The sequence below is a fragment of the Hylobates moloch genome, unplaced genomic scaffold, assembly GCF_009828535.3.
Source record: "Hylobates moloch isolate HMO894 unplaced genomic scaffold, HMol_V3 SCAFFOLD_2, whole genome shotgun sequence".
NCBI classification, from domain to species: domain Eukaryota; kingdom Metazoa; phylum Chordata; class Mammalia; order Primates; family Hylobatidae; genus Hylobates; species Hylobates moloch.
Genome location: NW_026652277.1, coordinates 126,756,409 through 126,774,474, shown reverse-complemented (window position 1 = coordinate 126,774,474; position 18,066 = coordinate 126,756,409). Strand labels below are relative to the sequence as shown.

The 18,066-nt window shown below is 37.5% G+C and overlaps 1 protein-coding gene across 3 annotated transcripts in view; it reads left to right on the top strand.

Annotated features, from left to right (window-relative positions):
- The window catches only part of SESN1 (sestrin 1), a 125,121-nt gene that overhangs the window by 72,025 nt on the left and 35,030 nt on the right, over nucleotides 1-18,066 (top strand). The window contains exon 1 of one of the 3 annotated variants that reach the window (XM_032156221.2): nucleotides 12,301-12,491. The exons of the other annotated variants lie outside the window; for them this stretch is intronic. Within the exon in view, the coding sequence (XP_032012112.1) occupies nucleotides 12,390-12,491 (102 nt within the window). The 5' untranslated portion in view covers nucleotides 12,301-12,389. Of the gene's footprint in view, nucleotides 1-12,300; nucleotides 12,492-18,066 lie in introns of those variants that run through there. 3 annotated transcript variants of the gene reach the window in all.

Sequence of the window (18,066 nt, the reverse complement as noted above, 5' to 3'; positions counted from 1 at the left end):
CAACATAGCTTAATTATCTGTGACAACTGAGGATAAAGGAGAAGGATGACGCCAGATGTGGGGGCTCATGCCTGTAATCCCAGTAGGAGGCCAAGGCGGGCGGATCACTTGAGGTCAGGAGTTTGAGACCAGCCTGGCCAACATAGTGAAACCCCGTCTCTACTAAAAATACAAAAAAAAATTAGCCAGGCTTGGTGGCAGGCATCTGTAATCCCAGCTAATTGCGAGGCTGAGGCACGAGAATTGCTTGAACCTGGGAGGCAGAGGTTGCAGTGAACTGAGATTGTGCCATTGCACTCCAGTCTGGGTGCCAGAGCAACACTCCATCTCAAAAAAAAAAAAAAAAAAAAAAAAAAAGAAGGATGAGGCAAGATATGACTGATAAATAAAACCTAGAGCTAGTCTCCAAACTTTTCCCCTACTCTAGGTTTGTGTGGAAAACAATGAAATATTGGGGGAAATACATATCTATACACTTTTTTTACAGCATCCTACAATGTTATTAGCAAACCTCCTGTGTTTTAAAGTACATGGTGGGCTCGGCAAGGTGGCTCATACCTGTAATCCCAACACTTTTGGAGGCTGAGGTGGGAGTTCACTTGAGTCCATGTAGCCTGGGCAACATAACAAGACCCCATCTGTACAAAAATGTCAAAATATTAAGACAGTCATGGTGGCATGCCTGTAGTCCTACCTACTCAGGAGGCTGAGGTGGGAGAACCACTTGAGCCCAAGAGTTCGAGGCTGCTGTGAGCCGTGATCACCCCATTACTGCCTGCGTAACAGAGCAAAATCCTATCTCTAAAAAAATAAAATAAAGTGTCTCCTAAAATGGTGGGTGAAGGAGATTATTAATGATAATGACAAAGCAAACTGTTTTACTTTAATTCCTTTTTTAGGGAACTACAACTATCAAATGGTTTAAGTAGTATTTGAAGAGAAAAGAAGTGTTGTTCATGATGATAGTCACAGAAAATATTGGAAACTCTTTTAGAATATAAACTTGGCAAACTGAAGCAAAATGAAGAAAACTGTTAACTATTGTTTCACAGTGTTTTTGTGTCTATATTGCAGGTAATGCTCTGTTAGTTTGAGCAAATCTGAAGTCTGTGCTAAATATAACAGTGATGAAATCTGTAACTCTTGAAAATCCCTTCTAAATCCTCTGAAAACCTTCTTCTCTCCAAGAAGAAGGATATGTATTGAGTGATCGAAATAAAGAGGAAAAAGTTGTATAGAATTGCACTGTGCAATTTGTTCAGTTTGCTTGATCCTGCGTTTGTTTTGAAAGTTGTATTTGTGGTATGGTTGTTTTTACTAGTATTTTATATTTTTGGATTTGGCCTGTAGCATTTCACTGGATATTTCTACCTTTATTTTCTACCCACAGCAAGAAAGAATATTACCCACAAAATTTTTTTTAACTAAAAATACACTATTATTTTAATGGTAACTTGATGTATACAGTATCTGGCATAATAAAGATGAAACAAATAATCACTACAATACTAAAATCTAATCTATTTTGCCAAGAGTTGGTGAGAAGATTTTATCAGTTACTTTTAACCTAGGACAATATATCCTGTTTTATAATTTGTTGTTTTCTCTTGTGACAATATATAAAAAAAAAAGAAAAAAAGAAGCAGCTTAGGCCTCACTGGTATCTGGAGCAGTTGAGTCCTTACCTGTTTGTCTGCTTTGTGATTGGCTAAAAGCTGTTGCTAAGCTTGTGTTTTTGTTCTTAGGGAAAGTTAAAAGTTGAATGTGACCTATTTGAACTGCATCCTGCTGCTTTTGACTCTGCTTTGCTCTTTCCCCTGATCCACATACTTTTTTCTGGCATCTTTTGAAGTTTAGATTTTTTAAAACCCACTTATGTATAAATTTAGTGTGCAATATTTGAAGATTGTGACATTTTGATGCGTATTTATGATCTACAAACTAAAGTACTGTAGTTTAATTTTTTAAATCTAATTGAATAGTTGAAAGTTGAATTTATTGACATAAAGCAAGTTCTAATTGTAGAAAGCAAATGCATTATTTTAAAACCTGCCTATTATACTAAAAATTATCTGGATATCAATAATATCTTTGTTAATAAGAACAAATCCAAATTACTTAATTTTTTTTCAATTGAAATGTAATATGAAAATAGTTGTTAGGTCAAATTTTTATAATTTAGGATAAAGACTGTTCTTGCTCATACTGGCATGTGTGTCACTAAAGGATAAGAGTGACTTTATTTATGTTTTCTTGAAGAGGGCTGAAAGGACTGATAATGCTTTAGGTTATAGATTAGACCCAGGACAGGCTAAATGAAAGTTATATTGTGAAGGTGAGTTTGGTCTATAATTCAGTAGACAAACATGAACTGTTGTAGTTCCAACAGCTTTTTCTCTTTAAGGCTCTATTTGGCATTGATGAGAATAAGACTTTGAACTAGATTCTGCCAGCACTCTGCTGGAACCGGTAGAAATGATTGGAGCATTCTCTGAACCTTAAAGCCTGACCCAAGTCTTGGGTGAGTGATGTGGAGAGCCACAGACCAGCTTGGATCCTCCAAACCTAATGTGAGTTCCAGGATACAGATCATGAGGGGTGTGTGTCTGTGTGTGTGTGTGTGTGTGTGTGTGTGTGTGTGTGTGTGTGTTGTGTGTGTGTGTGTGTGTGTGTGTGTGTGTGTGTGTGTGTGTAAAATGTGTTTTCTTTGTCAGCTTAGTCTTTAATAAAACAATATTACCAGAATTCTGATGTATACAGTATCTAAAACTGTAAAAGTGTTTTATCAATAAATTATTTAAGTTCAAATAAGAAAATTCATTATCAAATCAATTAGTGAAAACAGTGGGGCTATTTTATATTTTCAGAAAATTTGAAATTAAGGGGTTATGAATGATGGTTGCAGTATTTCTATATTTTCTTACATGTATAATATCAAGAAAATCTGATTCACACAGGTAAGTGCTTTTGTGGGTTTCTGAAAATATCTTTATACTTTCATTTTTTAATCGTGTTCTACATGTTCAGAGAAACTTCTCTAGTAATGAACTATAGAAGTCATCCCTGAAATTATAGACTTAGATAAATGGTTTTGAGTGAAAACTTTTTAAATAGTTCACCTTGCATTCCCAAGATACTCTGCAGTTAAACTGATCCAGAAGCCTGAACAAAAAAGTGAAAAGAATGATTGATTTCAAACAACTACTTGCATTCTTTATTATAAATTTAAAAGTTAAAACACTAAGCACCAAAATGTACAATATCCACTAAAAACTAAGGAGTCATGATGGGATGTGCAATCTGTTCCTTCGACATTACAAAATTGGACAGTTACACTCTTTCAGGAGCATGTACCAAGCAAATGTGCCTGAGCCTCTCCTGGCATCTTTAAAGCAAAATATCCACTTGCTGTAGCAGTTCCCTCACTATTACAGTTTTACTTGAGCCGACGTAGACAGGCATGAATTTTTTAAAAGACTAGAACACATAAACTATACCCCTCCTAATCACTGACACATTTATACATTTACAAGAATGTTCAAATGCGCTCACACAGATGGTGGGAGAGACATTATTTAATAACTGAATTATTACTGGCAACAAATTGTTGTTTTGGCAGTCTCCATTGAATTTAATGTTGATAAACATAGGTTACTTTGAAAAAAAGTTCAAATCTAATATTTTATAATATCTCTAAAGTATGTGTAAGGAAGAGATTTTAAGAAATATAATTTGAAAACCACTGATAATATACAAGGAAGTACAGAGCAGGAAGGGGCCAGGTTCTAGTTAGCTGAAAGCATATAACTCTGGATAAAATCAGTAATTATATTTTTGCTATTTCTTCTTATTATTATTTTTCTATAGAAAGAGACAGGGTTTTCGCTATGTTGCCCAGGCTAGTCTCAAACTCCTGGCCTCAAATGATCCTCCCACCTCAGCGTTCCAAAGTGCTAAGATTGCAGGCATTGAGCCACTGTGCCTAGCCAGGAATTATATTAAAAGATTAGAACTTTAGAGCTGACATAAAGTTTGAGAGATCATTAAGTTCAATTGCCCTTCATTTCAAATTTAAAGCGATTACAACTGGAAAGGTTTTCGGCTTTTTATTTTTTCTTTGCAAAGGTGGTAAACTAGATGACCCTCCATTTAATGCTTCCTAACAGAATCCCAAGCTATCTGCTAATCTGTATGATTTATGTAAGTGGTTAAGTCTAACTTTAAATCCCAATCTCGAATTAAGAGATTTCTGCTTGTTCATATGATTTAAGAAATACATATATTTGGGCTGGGCACGGTGGCTTACACCTGTAATCCCAGCACTTTGGGAGGCCGAGGCAGGCGGATCACGAGGTCAGGAGATCGAGACCATCCTGGCTAACACGGTGAAACCCCGTCTCTACTAAAAATACAAAAAGTTAGCTGGGTGTGGTGGTGGGTGCCTGTAGTCCCAGCTGCTTGGGAGGCTGAGGCAGGAGAATGGTGTGAACCTGGACAGTAGAGCTTGCAGTGAGCCAAGATTGCACCACTGCACTCCAGCCTGGGCGACAGAGCGAGACTCCGTCTAAAAGAAATGCATATATTTGACATTTAGTAAATATTTACAAATAATGAATGATTGAATACTAAATGGTTACATAGTATCAAGTTTTCTGTTAATTGGTAAAATAATAGCATTATTTTAAGGCTCAATGCCAAATAGAGCCTTAAAGAGAAAAAGCTGTTGGAACTACAACAGTTCATGTTTGTCTACTGAATTATAGACCAAACTCACCTTCACAATATAACTTTCATTTAGCCTGACCTGGGTCTGGTCTATAACTGAAAGCATATAAAATATAAAATATATAAAATAATAGCATTATTTTACCAATGTAAACTTATATGAACATATATTTTAAAAATTAGACTCATAACAAATTAAGAATGTTACCCTCTCCAATTTGTATCATCTGAATAAAATACTATTTTAGTATTTCTGAGTTATTTGCCAGAAAATAAAAATGCAAAAATTAAGAAAATCATATTCTCTATTACTACAAGCAAAATGATCTTGAATTCCATTCAAATCTGAATTCCTGTAAAAAGCATACATTTTTAAGTGGTATTATATCTTTTATTGTTTGAGAGTATGTTTTGGCAACACAGAAAGCTAGAATGGATAAGCAAATATAAACATTTTTATTTGATGAACTATAGTCCCCTAAATGTATCTATACCCTTTGGGTAAAGAGGAAAATGGCCCACAGAGGGAGAATTTGGGAGGGCAGAAGAACAGACAGGAAAGTTCAGTGAACAGCATTTTATTTTTAAAATACATAATAACCTGCAAGTAGTCTCCAGATGTGACCTTGTACTTGTGCTCAGGTTAAGAATCTACAACTTAATACCCTCTTGGAAAGCAAGAGACCTCTGAAGGAGGCAGAAAAAGGAAGGTGGTTTAAAGGATTATAGGACCTACAACTAAAGATTATCAGGAAGGAACTGAGTAGGAGTTATTTGAACTGTGCAAGAAAAGCACATTTTGCAGAATTCTATTCACCACTTGGTAGTAATAATCATAGGGTGGGGAGGCATGGATAGGGAAGGCAGGATAGCTGTTATAAACAAAAACAACTGGATTTTAAAACTTTAGAATATTGTCTTAGTTTGTTTCTTTGAATAAAAATTACCATTAGTATAAACAAAGTATTTAAAATTCAGTCATGATTAAGCTAAGGACTCATTAATATGCATTTAGCCCAAACATTTTAACCACAGGTAAAAATCCTGTGGTTAAATGGGATTAGTTCAGTTCCATCAAGTCTGTGGGTTCAGGATAAGTTAAAGATACTAGGTTTGGTTTTAATCTATTTTGAATGGATAATTTTTAATATTATGCCTGGCTAATTCCTTGTATTTAAAATTATAGGTTACATACTAAACCAGTTCTTGGCCTGTGCACAAATAGAAGCACTATGAGAATTTCATGTGTTCACATTGTTTAGGTACAAATAAAATCTAGGCCCTCAAAAACTGTTAGAAAAATTATACAACACAGAGTATATTCAGTCTGAGAAATATTTTCTACTTGCATATATTTAGTATCTTTTGTTGCCTTGAGTTTGTATATTTCTTTCTCCTTCTTTAAAACCTTCAGTAGCGCCTAGCAACATATGGCTTAAAGTCCTAACCATCCATTTCCCCCTCACATTCACCTTTTTCATAGACCTCATAGTATTCCAAATTAAACCTATTCCTTCTTATTTAACTCAGTGATGATGCTGAAAAGTAGCCTCTAAACATTGTAATATGTCTGAATGAATTCTCCCACTTAATTTTTATATCTCAACAGACACTTTCTTTTCTATCACTTCACCTTGGATAGACCTAAGGATTATTTAAAGCCAAACTTGGTTACAAAATGTTCCTGAATCTTGTCAAACAATGGTATCTTGTCAGACACAGGCAGTGTCTGACTTGTAAGTACATGCCTGACTTAACAAGTGATCCATACATGCCTTTGTCAGACCCTGTATAGCTGCTAGCCTGGTAGTGCAGGAGAGCAGTCACAGAAATATCAAAGAAAAATCAAAGGAGCTTGGATATCTATGAGCTCCAAGGAGAAGTAGAGAGATTCTGAAAGACAGAGTGCTTAGCAGAGCTGAACCCAGTAGAAGCTGATTCCCTCACAGAGCCAATCTGTCTGCCTATAAACAGGCAGGTTTTGTGGCCCCTAAGCCTCAAAAATGTTTACCTGAATAGTGAACTTGAAATTCATTATTAGGCTTTCAATTAAGCTTAAACAATTTTTTAATGGAAACATCTCTTCAGAGTTCATTCATTTGATACATAATTTTTGAGGGTCTCCTGTGTGCAGGGCACTAGGACATTGGAAATATAGCAGTAAACAAAAAAGACAAACATTCTGATTTTATGGAGCTTATATCCTATTGAGACAAACTAAATAAATAAATAGGAGATATCAGTAACTTACAAAATTAGTGTGATTTGTTTGAGAAGACTGCTTTCTTCCTAAAACGTACCACTTTTTGAGAAGCAGGGGTCATGTGAGGAACATGTAGGAGATTGGGTAGATTCAGATGAGATATGTAGTGAAGAGGCTTTGGGTAGCACGAGGCCACCAAAGGCCCAGAAAGAGACACTGAGAGGAGTGACAGAGAGAAATATGGAGGAGAGAAGCTCAAAGCCCAAAATCACCCATTCCGTGATTTCTTAAAAACAAAACAAAACAAACAAAAAAAACTCACCCTGAGTAAAAGCAAGGGAGATAAATTTTTCTGTCTTCCTACCCTCTTTTCTTGCCTCCAGAATCAAGAACTTAGGTGAATACAGTTATCAAAATTTTAAATATATATTCGGTAAAAGCAGCAGCCTCATATAGTGACCGCTGCTTTGGATTCTGACAGACCTGAGTTCTAATTCCAGGCTGAATTTTACAAGTTTTATAACTTTGGTCAAGTTGCCCATACTTTTAGTTTCTATGTCACAAATTTGTAAAATAAAAATAATTACATCTGCTTTATACATGTAAAGTGTTAAGTGTCTGATACACAGGAGTTAACAAAGTACTGGTCTTATTATTATCAGCCTCGAAAACCTGACCCTTATTTAACACACTGATTCTTTAGGGGTAAAAGCAACTTTTGAATTTAAAACCACTGACACTTCTTGGAATACTACTTATTTACAAATATTGGTGATGCCTCGTATTTCTAAACAGCTATGTGGAAAGTTAAAACACTGCATTTCTAAGAGGAAACTCTAAATGAGAGGAAAATACCAAAGACTTGTCAACATTCTTGCTCCTTTAAAGTGATATAATTCTAAAAATTGAAGAACTGAAAAAAAAAAGTATAGCGCAAATAAGAGGATCAGTTTAAAGTTCAGTGCTAAAAGGATCTTAATGTACCCAAAACATGATGTTGAAAAGGGAAAAAGTGCTTAGCAGACAAGCTATGTAGATAAAAACAGGAAGATATGAGCTGGAGGAGAAAAATCTAGACAAAATTAGTAAGCAGAAGTAGACTTATAAACCAGCATTTGTTCTAAATGAAATGTTTTAAATGACACTAGGGGATTTTTCAAGAATGCTTAAACCACATAAATCTAACAAAGCCCACTCCCACTCTTAAAGGAGTTCTTTGGTTTAATGTGTAAAACCATCACTGTATGTTTTCTAACCAATTACTGCATTAAGTATAATTCTGATTCCAATGAGGAGATGTGCAAATCTATAGTACAGTGTTTAACATGTGGTCCATAAAAGTATGATTATGCCTTTTAGCCTAATTACTGCTTTTTCTACTAAAATATATATATATTCTTTGTCATGAATTCATTATACTTTTTAAAGACCTAATGCGTCCAGGGAAGCCACTTGGTCAGGAGAGCAGATAATTTGAGATTTATCTCCTAAATTTCAAAAACGAGTTTGAGGCATGATTGCCTCCCTCAAGAAACTTACTACCATATTGGAGAGACAAAATCCACTGTCATCTTCTACACTTCTCTCCCTTCCCATTGTTCCGAAGACTGCCCTCGCCTTGCCAAGATTGCCTCAGCAGCCTAACTAACTCATCTCCTTGCCCCTAGTTTTGCCCCTTCCAATATATTTTTCCAAACCTTAGCTGACATGCAAATCTGATGTCACTCTACAGTTTAGAACTTTCAGTAACTCCACAGTACTCTTAAGAATGAAATCCGTGTTCTTTAATGAAGCTTAACAATCCCTCGTTACTGCTTATCTTTTTTTTTTTTCCTGTTGCCAGGCTAGAGTGCAATGGTGCGATCTCGGCTCATCGCAACCTCTGCCTCCCAGGTTCAAGCAATTCTGCCCCAGCCTCCTGAGGAGCTAGGACTACAGGTGTGCACCACCACGCCCAGCTAATTTTTTTGTATTTTTAGTAGAGATGGAGTTTCACCATGTTGGCCAGGATGGTTTGGAGCTCCTGACCTTGTGATCCGCCCGCCTCGGCCTCCCAAAGTGCTGGAATTACAGGCGTAAGCTACCATGCCCGGCCTACTGCTTATCTTTTACCTAAACTCCTTCTGTTACTCTCCTTACCCTCTTTCCAGACCCATTGAGCTTCCTGTATTCTGCTTCCCTAATGGATCACTCTTTCCTTTTTCTGGGCCTCTGCATATGCTAGATCTTTTACTTAGAACTCTGTGTCTATTCTTCCAAACTCTCCCCTAAATTTTCTTTCCAAGGCCTCTCTACTAATACTCTAAACTGTAGCTCAGGTGTCTTTTTCCTTCAGGAAGCCTATCTTGAACCACCATTCCAAGTGAAGACTCCCCTAATATTTCATAGTTATCTGTTAAAATCAAGTTATTTGACACCACTCTGCTTTTACATAGATTATCAGCTTGCTCTTCAGAAAAATAAGGCTGAGTGCATTACTGCTAAGGACAGATGTAGAGGCAATGAACCTCACTTTGATACAGTTGAGTAAGTTGACCAAAATCTTTTTAAAAGAAAGGAAATATTTCAGAATTACTATTACTTCTTAGATTAAATGTCAGGATTCTTCCTGAGCCAAGTTCGTGCCACTGCACTCCAGCCTGGGCGCCAGAGCGAGACTCCGTCTCAAAAAAAAAAAAAAAGAAATATCAAAATTAAATGTTTAAATAGCAGACTTTGTAAGGTATCTCTGGCCTATACTGACAACCTGTGGTAAATATCAAAAACACAGCCCTTTGTAATCACTGTTCTGTGTTCAGGACGTTCATCTTTTCAGTAGATGTTTATTGCATGCCTGTATGTGCTCAGCCCTAGAGATTGAGAGGAGCAACACCTTCAGAACATCTGGCCTACCTTCGAAATCCTTGGAAAATACTTTTTATTGAATGGTTTGAAACAAAACATTTCAAAAGTTAAATCTGCACAATGATAGATGCAGGTTAATTAATACATTTGTTGGGCTGGGTGTGGTGGCTCACACCTGTAATCCCAGCACTTTGGGAGACAAAGGTGGGAAAATTGCTTGAGTCCAGGAATTTCAGACCAGCCTGGACAACATAATGAGACCCTATCTCTACAAAAAATTTAAAAAGTAGCCGGGTGTGGTGGCCTCTGCCTGTAGTGCCAGCTACTCAGGAGGCTGAGGTGGGAGGATCACTTGAGCCCTGGAGGTCAAAGCTGCAGTGAACCGTGATAATGCCACTGCACTCATCCTGGCTGACAGAGCGAGACTGTCTCAAAAAAAAAAAAAAATTAAAAAAATACATTTGTTGGAACTCTTGGTTACTGTAAATTTATTTGGAGGCAACCTTTTTATGTTGGAGAATAGAGTGACTAATTCACTCTAGTGCTCCATAGCAGAGAACAAGAAATTAGTACTCTTTGAGGAATTTAGGTCAGTCTTTATAGAGACCATAAAGGAATCTTGACATTTAATGGCTTGAAGGTTCTCCATAAACCACTAAATTAGAATATTAAATTAAAATTATTTTTCTTTTCACATAAGGCAACATTAAATAATAATTTGAAACTATCTGGGGAAAAAAGGAATCCTAACTGGAGCTTCCTATACAATTTCAGTATATCTGAAATATTTCTTCAATAAATATTTATCAAGCACTAAGTATCAGACTACTATATGTATGCAGTTAGCAGTTTTCGCTTGCATTTACTTATTTTAAGCCACTTTTGATTTAACTGAATGCGTGCTTTTCCCTTGCCTCTCATTAGAAAATGCAAAGATAAGCATTCCTCATTTTACAAATGTCATAACTAAGGTTATGCCCTACTAGACAACTAAAACTGTGATTCCTTCAGAAATAAAATCATACCTCAACTCTTCTAGAACCAGAGTCATCATTTTTCACATACTTCTACCTAACTAGCTTTTGCAGCTCACAGTCCCATACATCAAGTGCATTTATGTTTCCAACGCATTCATTTACAACCAGTTTATCTTGCAGCGTATGTCATATTGCTGCAAATTGGATGATGTACTGGGTTTGTTTTGTTTTTGTATTTGCTTACGGCTGAGTGGGCATTTGATTATACTGTTTGTTTTTGAGGCTGTGCTCAGTAGATGAGAGCTTGGAAGCCTCTGTAGGCTTTTCTTCTATATCGACATTAACTCAAAATTGCTTCTTTTGACCAGTAAAAAATATTTTGGGTGCGTTAGCTATTTTTTAAAAGCAGTATAGAGAACATATATCATTTATCTTATTAGGAGGAGATAAAAAGTAACCATTTTGACATGCCACTTTAAATATGATAGTTGAAGAGCTAAGAGTAACTTAGTCTTCACTGAGACACGGTAGCCTCACTTCTAAGACTGAAACTTATTTTCATTTATGAGTCCTGTTCTGTGGCCATTAACTACTGCTATAAATTCCACTTGTTTCCTTGTCAGAATGTTCCAGCTTTTTTTGTTTTTTAACCTGAGCACTTAAGCTTTGAAAACAGCATAAACATGCAAAAAGAGATCTAATTTAGGAATTTGTTTCTTTTAAAGAGAGAGAATAGAGTTATGTAAAGAAATAGTACTGACACAGGACTGGAGGGATCAGGGTTCTGGGCCCAGCAATGTCAGTTGTTTTTCTCCTTTGTAACCTGTATTTTCCCAAGTTCCTCATCCGATATCAGAGATTGAAATTCTGTTTTTATAACTCAGGGAGGGCGCTTATGAAGGAATATTAGAAATTGTAAAGCCTTCGAATATACTTGAGAGGAAAAAAGACAATTCAGAGATAGGCTACCAAGGTTTATTATCTGAGTAGGGGAGTGATATTTATAGCTTTTACGTAGCTTACCAAAATGAATTTTGCATTGATTATAGGCCAAAGTCCTGTACATGTCGCTGCATTCTGCTGCCCATTCAGCGTCGTTTGGGCATTATGGGAAAGGAAGAAGGGAAATTTCAGTAGTTCATCGAATTTACAGCGAACTTCATTACTCCTGGTGTTGTCAAGATCAAGTCTCCAGGTTGGCTGCTGTTTGGTTCTAGGTAAATGGCCGAGCAGGGGTGTAGGGGGCAGATTTCCCTGCCCCTGAAGCCCGAAGACTCGTGCTGCACCTTCCTGACAGTGCATGCTCACCTTGCGGCCCTCCAGAGCCCATTCCGTACCTGAGAATTAGCTGTTCGTGGGGATCTGGGCCCCCGAGGTGATTTTTCACCTCGCCGCGTCAGACCACCGGTTCCCCGCCTCTGCGCCGGGGGGGCGGGGCTTTGCGGAGACGCGGGCTCGCATTGGCTTGCGTGGCCGCCAGGGCGGTGAAGTGACGGGCGCGGGGCGGGGCCGCGCGGCTTGTTTGTCGGCGCCGCCCCGCCCCCCGCCATCCGTGCTGACTGAGGCGCTGCAGACCGGAGCCGCGGCCGGCTGCCCAGCGCTCGCCGCCTCCGCGTGTCCGCAGCAGTCCCCGCGCCGACATGCGCCTGGCCGCCGCCGCGAACGAGGCGTACACGGCCCCTTTGGCGGTCTCGGGTCTGCTGGGCTGCAAGCAGTGCGGCGGGGGCCGCGACCAGGACGAGGTACCTGGGCGAGGGGCTGAGCGGGCGGCTGGGTACCTGGGCGGGTGGACACCCGGCCGAGCTGCCCTGTGCAACACGGAGGTCACGTCGCCTCCTCACAGTCGCTCCGGGTCAGCATCCGAAAACGTTCCCCAGGTAGGGCGGGCGGGCGCCCGGGGAGCAGCGTCCCGGCCCTCCTGCGCCCATCGGGGGAAGGGGGTTGCCTGCGGTGGGAGGGAGACCTGCGCACCATGAGTCGTCCCTGGGCAGAAAATGCTAAGCTGGGAGAGACTGCGGCCCCGGTCATGTAAATGAAAGTCTCCAAGACGTAAATAACATTGTCGTCTGGACAAGTCTCCACAAGTCAGAAATCCAGCAGCCCTCAAGTCTTGAGGGTGAAACAGCCTGTGGATATGCCCCCTCGATGTCTTGTCTTGCGAAAACAGATTAGCCACCTTCACCCCCTTTGCCTCCACTTAGAAAGAAAAAACATTTGACTCAGGGAAGAGATGATGTTGCCTGGAATAAGTGTGTCCTGCAAGCTCTATGACGTTATGCACAGCGTTTACTCTTGCGTATTAAGCCATCCCTTTTCTGAATTGGCCTTCAGAAAGAGGTACTTAATTGTAACATTTTGTGTTTTTTTTCTAAGTGGTTGCAAATAGGAAACCATTTGAAAGTTACTAATGTAACCTTAGGTAAAACTCGAACCTTAAATTTGGATTGAAATCAGATGCTGTCAGAGTGTTGCCTTAGTTCAAGAAATCTAAATGTGAATTATTTTCTCTGCAGCTTTACCCACTAAAATGACGTGGTTTCGTAATTTCTTTAATGGAGTCTATTATCAGTATACCATGTATGTTCATAGAAACTTAAATGAAGACACTTTGTCATGAAGGTTGTAAAGCACCAAATTTTTTTTGAGATTTTAACATTTATGGACATATTACATGTTCCTTGTTTACAGATAATAAAACAATCTTTAAAAATCTCTTACAGTATCGCTTTGGAAACTTCACCAAAAAGTGAAAACAGTATGAAAGTGTTGAATTAACATTTACAGTTTCTGTTTGCGGGTCATAATAGATCTTTTCTCTTTTTGAGTAGAAGTGAGCCCCAATCATCATGCTTGAATAGATCTGTTATTTCTGCTGATGTTTGTGTGCAGAGTCCTGGTTCTCGCTCAGATCTAGAATTTCCAAAGATAGCTATGTAAACTAAAAGATAAAGAAATAGATTTTGGCTTGCATATTGTTACAGCGCTTATGGGATTGTGTTGAGGAAACCAGGAAGCTTTGTATAGTTGTATTTCATTTTTAATACATCCCAACATGTGGGAAGATAAATTAGGAAGGAATGCTTTATAGGAAAACTATTCACTTTACAAAAAGAATAACACAATTCTTTCAAATAGCTAGCTTCCATAATGCTTTTAAATTAAACACTTTCCAGAAACGGAACTCCTGAGCAAAGTATAGGGCACAAATATGGCCTAAGTATTACAAATGCAGTAACTTAAAGTCAGTAAGTTTTTTTCTAAAATATAGTTCATAGAAGGCAAAAAAAAAAGTACCTGGATTTTTCAGTATTTCTGAATTACCTATTAGTTATTAATGACAATATTAACATAATTGTTAGTACATTTTGCTATAGTAGGCATATTTCTTTCTAACACTTCTAGATCTCTCCATTTCTATTTAAAATTTTTGAATGTCAAAAGGCCAGCACCCAGCTATAGGCAATCTCCCAGAGAAGGGAGAGTGGATGGGAACTTTCACTTTTTATATAACATATCTTTACCTTGTTGAAATGTTTTTCAAAAAACACATGCTGCTTTTGAATTTAAAAAATAAAATTACTGTGAATGTTGTGATAATCACAACAGTGATAGTGTAGCGAGGAAAACAAAATGATTCAAATTATTTGTGTATTTTTACTTCTCAACTAATTTTGCAGGTGGTAGATACTGTAAACCAACAATGCTTTCATTTTGCACTTGTCATTCATTCATTATTTCAGTTAAGGATATTGATACAGATGCATAAATGTATCTCACAAATTTGAAACATCTGACTGGAACAGTACTTTGCAGTACACAAACATTGATTCATACAGTGATACAATAAATACATAGTCTTTCTGTGGTACTACTGTCAACATTCACTAAGAATTTTCACTCTGAAAATTAGTGTTTTGCATTATACACTGAGGAAACATATCAGAAGTAATATTGTGATGGTGGAAACTGTTGTTGTCTCTTTCAAAGATGGTTATTAGGTTGTTGAGGGGAAAAGACTGTTAGTTCTCGTGTTAGTCTTCCAGCCACACCTTCACAGAGAGCCTGTGAGGTTAGTGCTGTGATTAGTATCTACATCTGCTTTTCAACAAGGCCATTTATTGGTGGCAGTTCCGTCTCCTAGAATCTGGATTGGCCAAAATTTGTTCAAAGTCTGTAGTTAAGTTTCTTACAGCTACAGATGAAGGAATAATTGAATTAACCTAAATATGAAGCTATGAAATGTATTTAGTTTGGCTTATGATCACCCCATTGAACACCTGCAGTGCCTTTTTTGATCAGCATCTACTAGAAAAGAGTTGTAACCAATTTAACATGTGACCAAGAAGTGTTTCCAAAGTGAGTTTTCCAGAAAATGGAAACTTTTTATAAACCAAGACTACTACTGTATAATAACAGTGGTATCTATAAGAATCTTCAAGGTATCTTAAAGAGGCTCAAAAGAGTAATAATGAAAGATACCAACTCTAGAACCAGCTATCATGGATTCAGCCCCCGTCTCCACCACTCACTAGTACTGACTGAGCTAGAATACTTGGATTCAAATCTCAGGGCTTTCCTTGGACACAGGGTGGGGAACATCACATACCAGGGCCTGTCGTGGGGTAGAGGGTGGGGGGAGGGATAGCATTAGGAGATATACCTAATGTAAATGACGAGTTAATGGGTGCAGCAAACTAACATGGCACATGCATACATATGTAACAAACCTGCACATGGTGCCCATGTACCCTAGAACTTAAAGTATAATTTTAAAAATTAAAAAAATCTCAGGGCTTTCATCAGTTATGCTAAATGGAGATAATAATAGTACCTGCTTCATAGATTAAGGTAAGGATTAATCTAAGACTCTTGACGTTTTCATGAATATTGTAGAACACCAAATACTCTTTCTAAACTTTAGTATCATAGACTCATGTTCTTTGTTTACCGGTAGTATAATTTAAAACAGTGCTCAGCTCATAAATACTTTGTGTTAGCTGCTGCTGCTGCTATTGCTATTTATTATCATGAGCCCTAGTTGCTTTTTCAATGTTATTCAAGAAATAAGCAGAAAACTAAAAGGCAATTTGGTTCTCAGATATCATTGACTAGTGTTAGGGTGCCAGCCACAGTCTAGCAACCCCACTTTACCCTGTCTTCCTCTGCTACTTCTGAGAAATTAGACAGCCAAATCTGTTAGACCTTATACCTAAGACTAGAATCTATAACAAAAGACTCAATGTTTGTATAATTTGTAAAATATTCTATAGTTTATAATATAGATTATAATCCCACGTAGTTGGGATTGATGGTATTATTATTTTGTCATCATCCCTATTTTACAGATTAGGACTCTTCAATTTGGAGGCTAAGGAAGAGGGGAGACAGTGTTATCAATATGCCCACTAAATTTGGCAATAGGGATGGACTTACAAAGACAAGAATTACATAGAACCCTTGCCATAAATATAGGAAATACTCTGTTTCTCAAGCATTCATAGCCACCTTCTTGGAATTGTAAACCTATTGTTTTATAATAATTTGGCATATAAACTATATATTTGGTAGAGAAATAAAACCAGAATAATATAATTTGTATACCTCTTTGTTTCTAAACCTATGTGCTGTCAATCTGGCCACATTTTTAAAAAGGTAACTACGTTACATGCTGCTAATGTATTTGTAAGATAAAGGCCTAGAAATTGAATCGGTGAGGTTGTTTTTTTTCCTGCTTACAGATAATATGTACATATTCTGCACTTTGCTTCTTCTCCCCTTCCCCGTTATCATAATATAACTTGAAGAGCTTTTAAAGTCAACTCATGTAGAAGTGCTTCATTCTTTCTAAAGACTGCATGCTACTCTATTATATGGTCATGCTGAACTTTATTCAAACAGCCTTCTATTGATGAACACTGAGATTGTTTTCAACCTTGTACTGTTAGAAACAATGTTGCAGTGATTATCCTTTTACATATGGCATTTCACAAACGTGAGCACATCTATAGGTTAACACTTAGGATGGAATTGTTGATTCAAAGGCTATGGGACTTTTTAATTTTGATCACTATTACAAATTGCCCTTCCTAGCGGTTGTAGTAATATATACTCTATACTGTTTTTTCTCATACTTCAAAACACTCTCATCAGCAATATATAAACAATTAATGACTGTTTCTCTACCCAATACAGCCTGTGATCAAACTTTTTGATCTTAAGCAATCTTTTTGGAGGAAGATAGTATCTCAGCATAGTTAACTTGCAGTTGTTTTATTTTGAGTGTCAAGCATTTTTCAACCATTTGTATTTTCTTTTCCTTGAACTGTCCATGTTGTTTGCTCATTTTTAAAATACAATTGTTGGTCGGGCGCGGTGGCTCACACCTGTAATCCTAGCACTTTGGGAGGCCGAGGCAGGCGGATCACGAGGTCAGGAGATTGAGACCATCCTGGCTAACATGGTGAAACCCTGTCTCTACTAAAAATACAAAAAATTAGCCAGGTGTGGTGGCACATGCCTGTGGTCCTAGCTACTCGGGAGACAGGAGAATCGCTTGAACTCAGGAGGCGGAGGCTGCAGTGAGCCAAGATCGTGCCACTGCACTCCAACCTGGGTGACAGAGCGAGACTCCGTCTCAAAAAAAAAAAAAGGGGGGGGATTTTCTTATTGATTTATAGTAGTCTTTCTTTAAAATTTAGCCCTTTGTTATTTGAGTGGCAAATGTAATTCCTAGCTTTCTGTTTACTTTTGACTTTGTATATATTTATTTTTCCCATGTGAAAGTCTTTATTTTTATGTCATTAAATTTATCAATCTTATATTTTACGACTTTTGTGGTATTCTTAGGCCTGCTGCACTCCATGAGTGTTTTCTTCTAGTACTATAATGTTTTTTGCTTTTTTTCTAAGTTTTCATTTTTTTCTTACATTTAACTCTGATTTATTGTGGGGTAAAGCATGTTATAGTGTTCCAGCTTCACTTTTTTCTGAATGGCTATCCAGTTGTCCCAAGATTATTTGTTGAATAATTCATTTTCCCCCATTTGAAATGACACCTTTTCGTATACTAACGTCCCAAGTCTCTTAGTTATAAAACAGTAATAAACCCTTGAAACAGGCATTTTCCTAAAATGCATTTTGTTTAAATAAGACAGTTTTCAAGATTAAAGAAATCAGAGGGGATGTTAATTTTAGCCTTAGTTTTGTCCAATAGGTATTGTTTCAAATGTATGTAATTGGATCAGAAATTCAGCAGTTAGAAAAGCTAAGAGTCATCATTGTATATAAATGGCTGCTATTGGTGCCAAAATTATATATT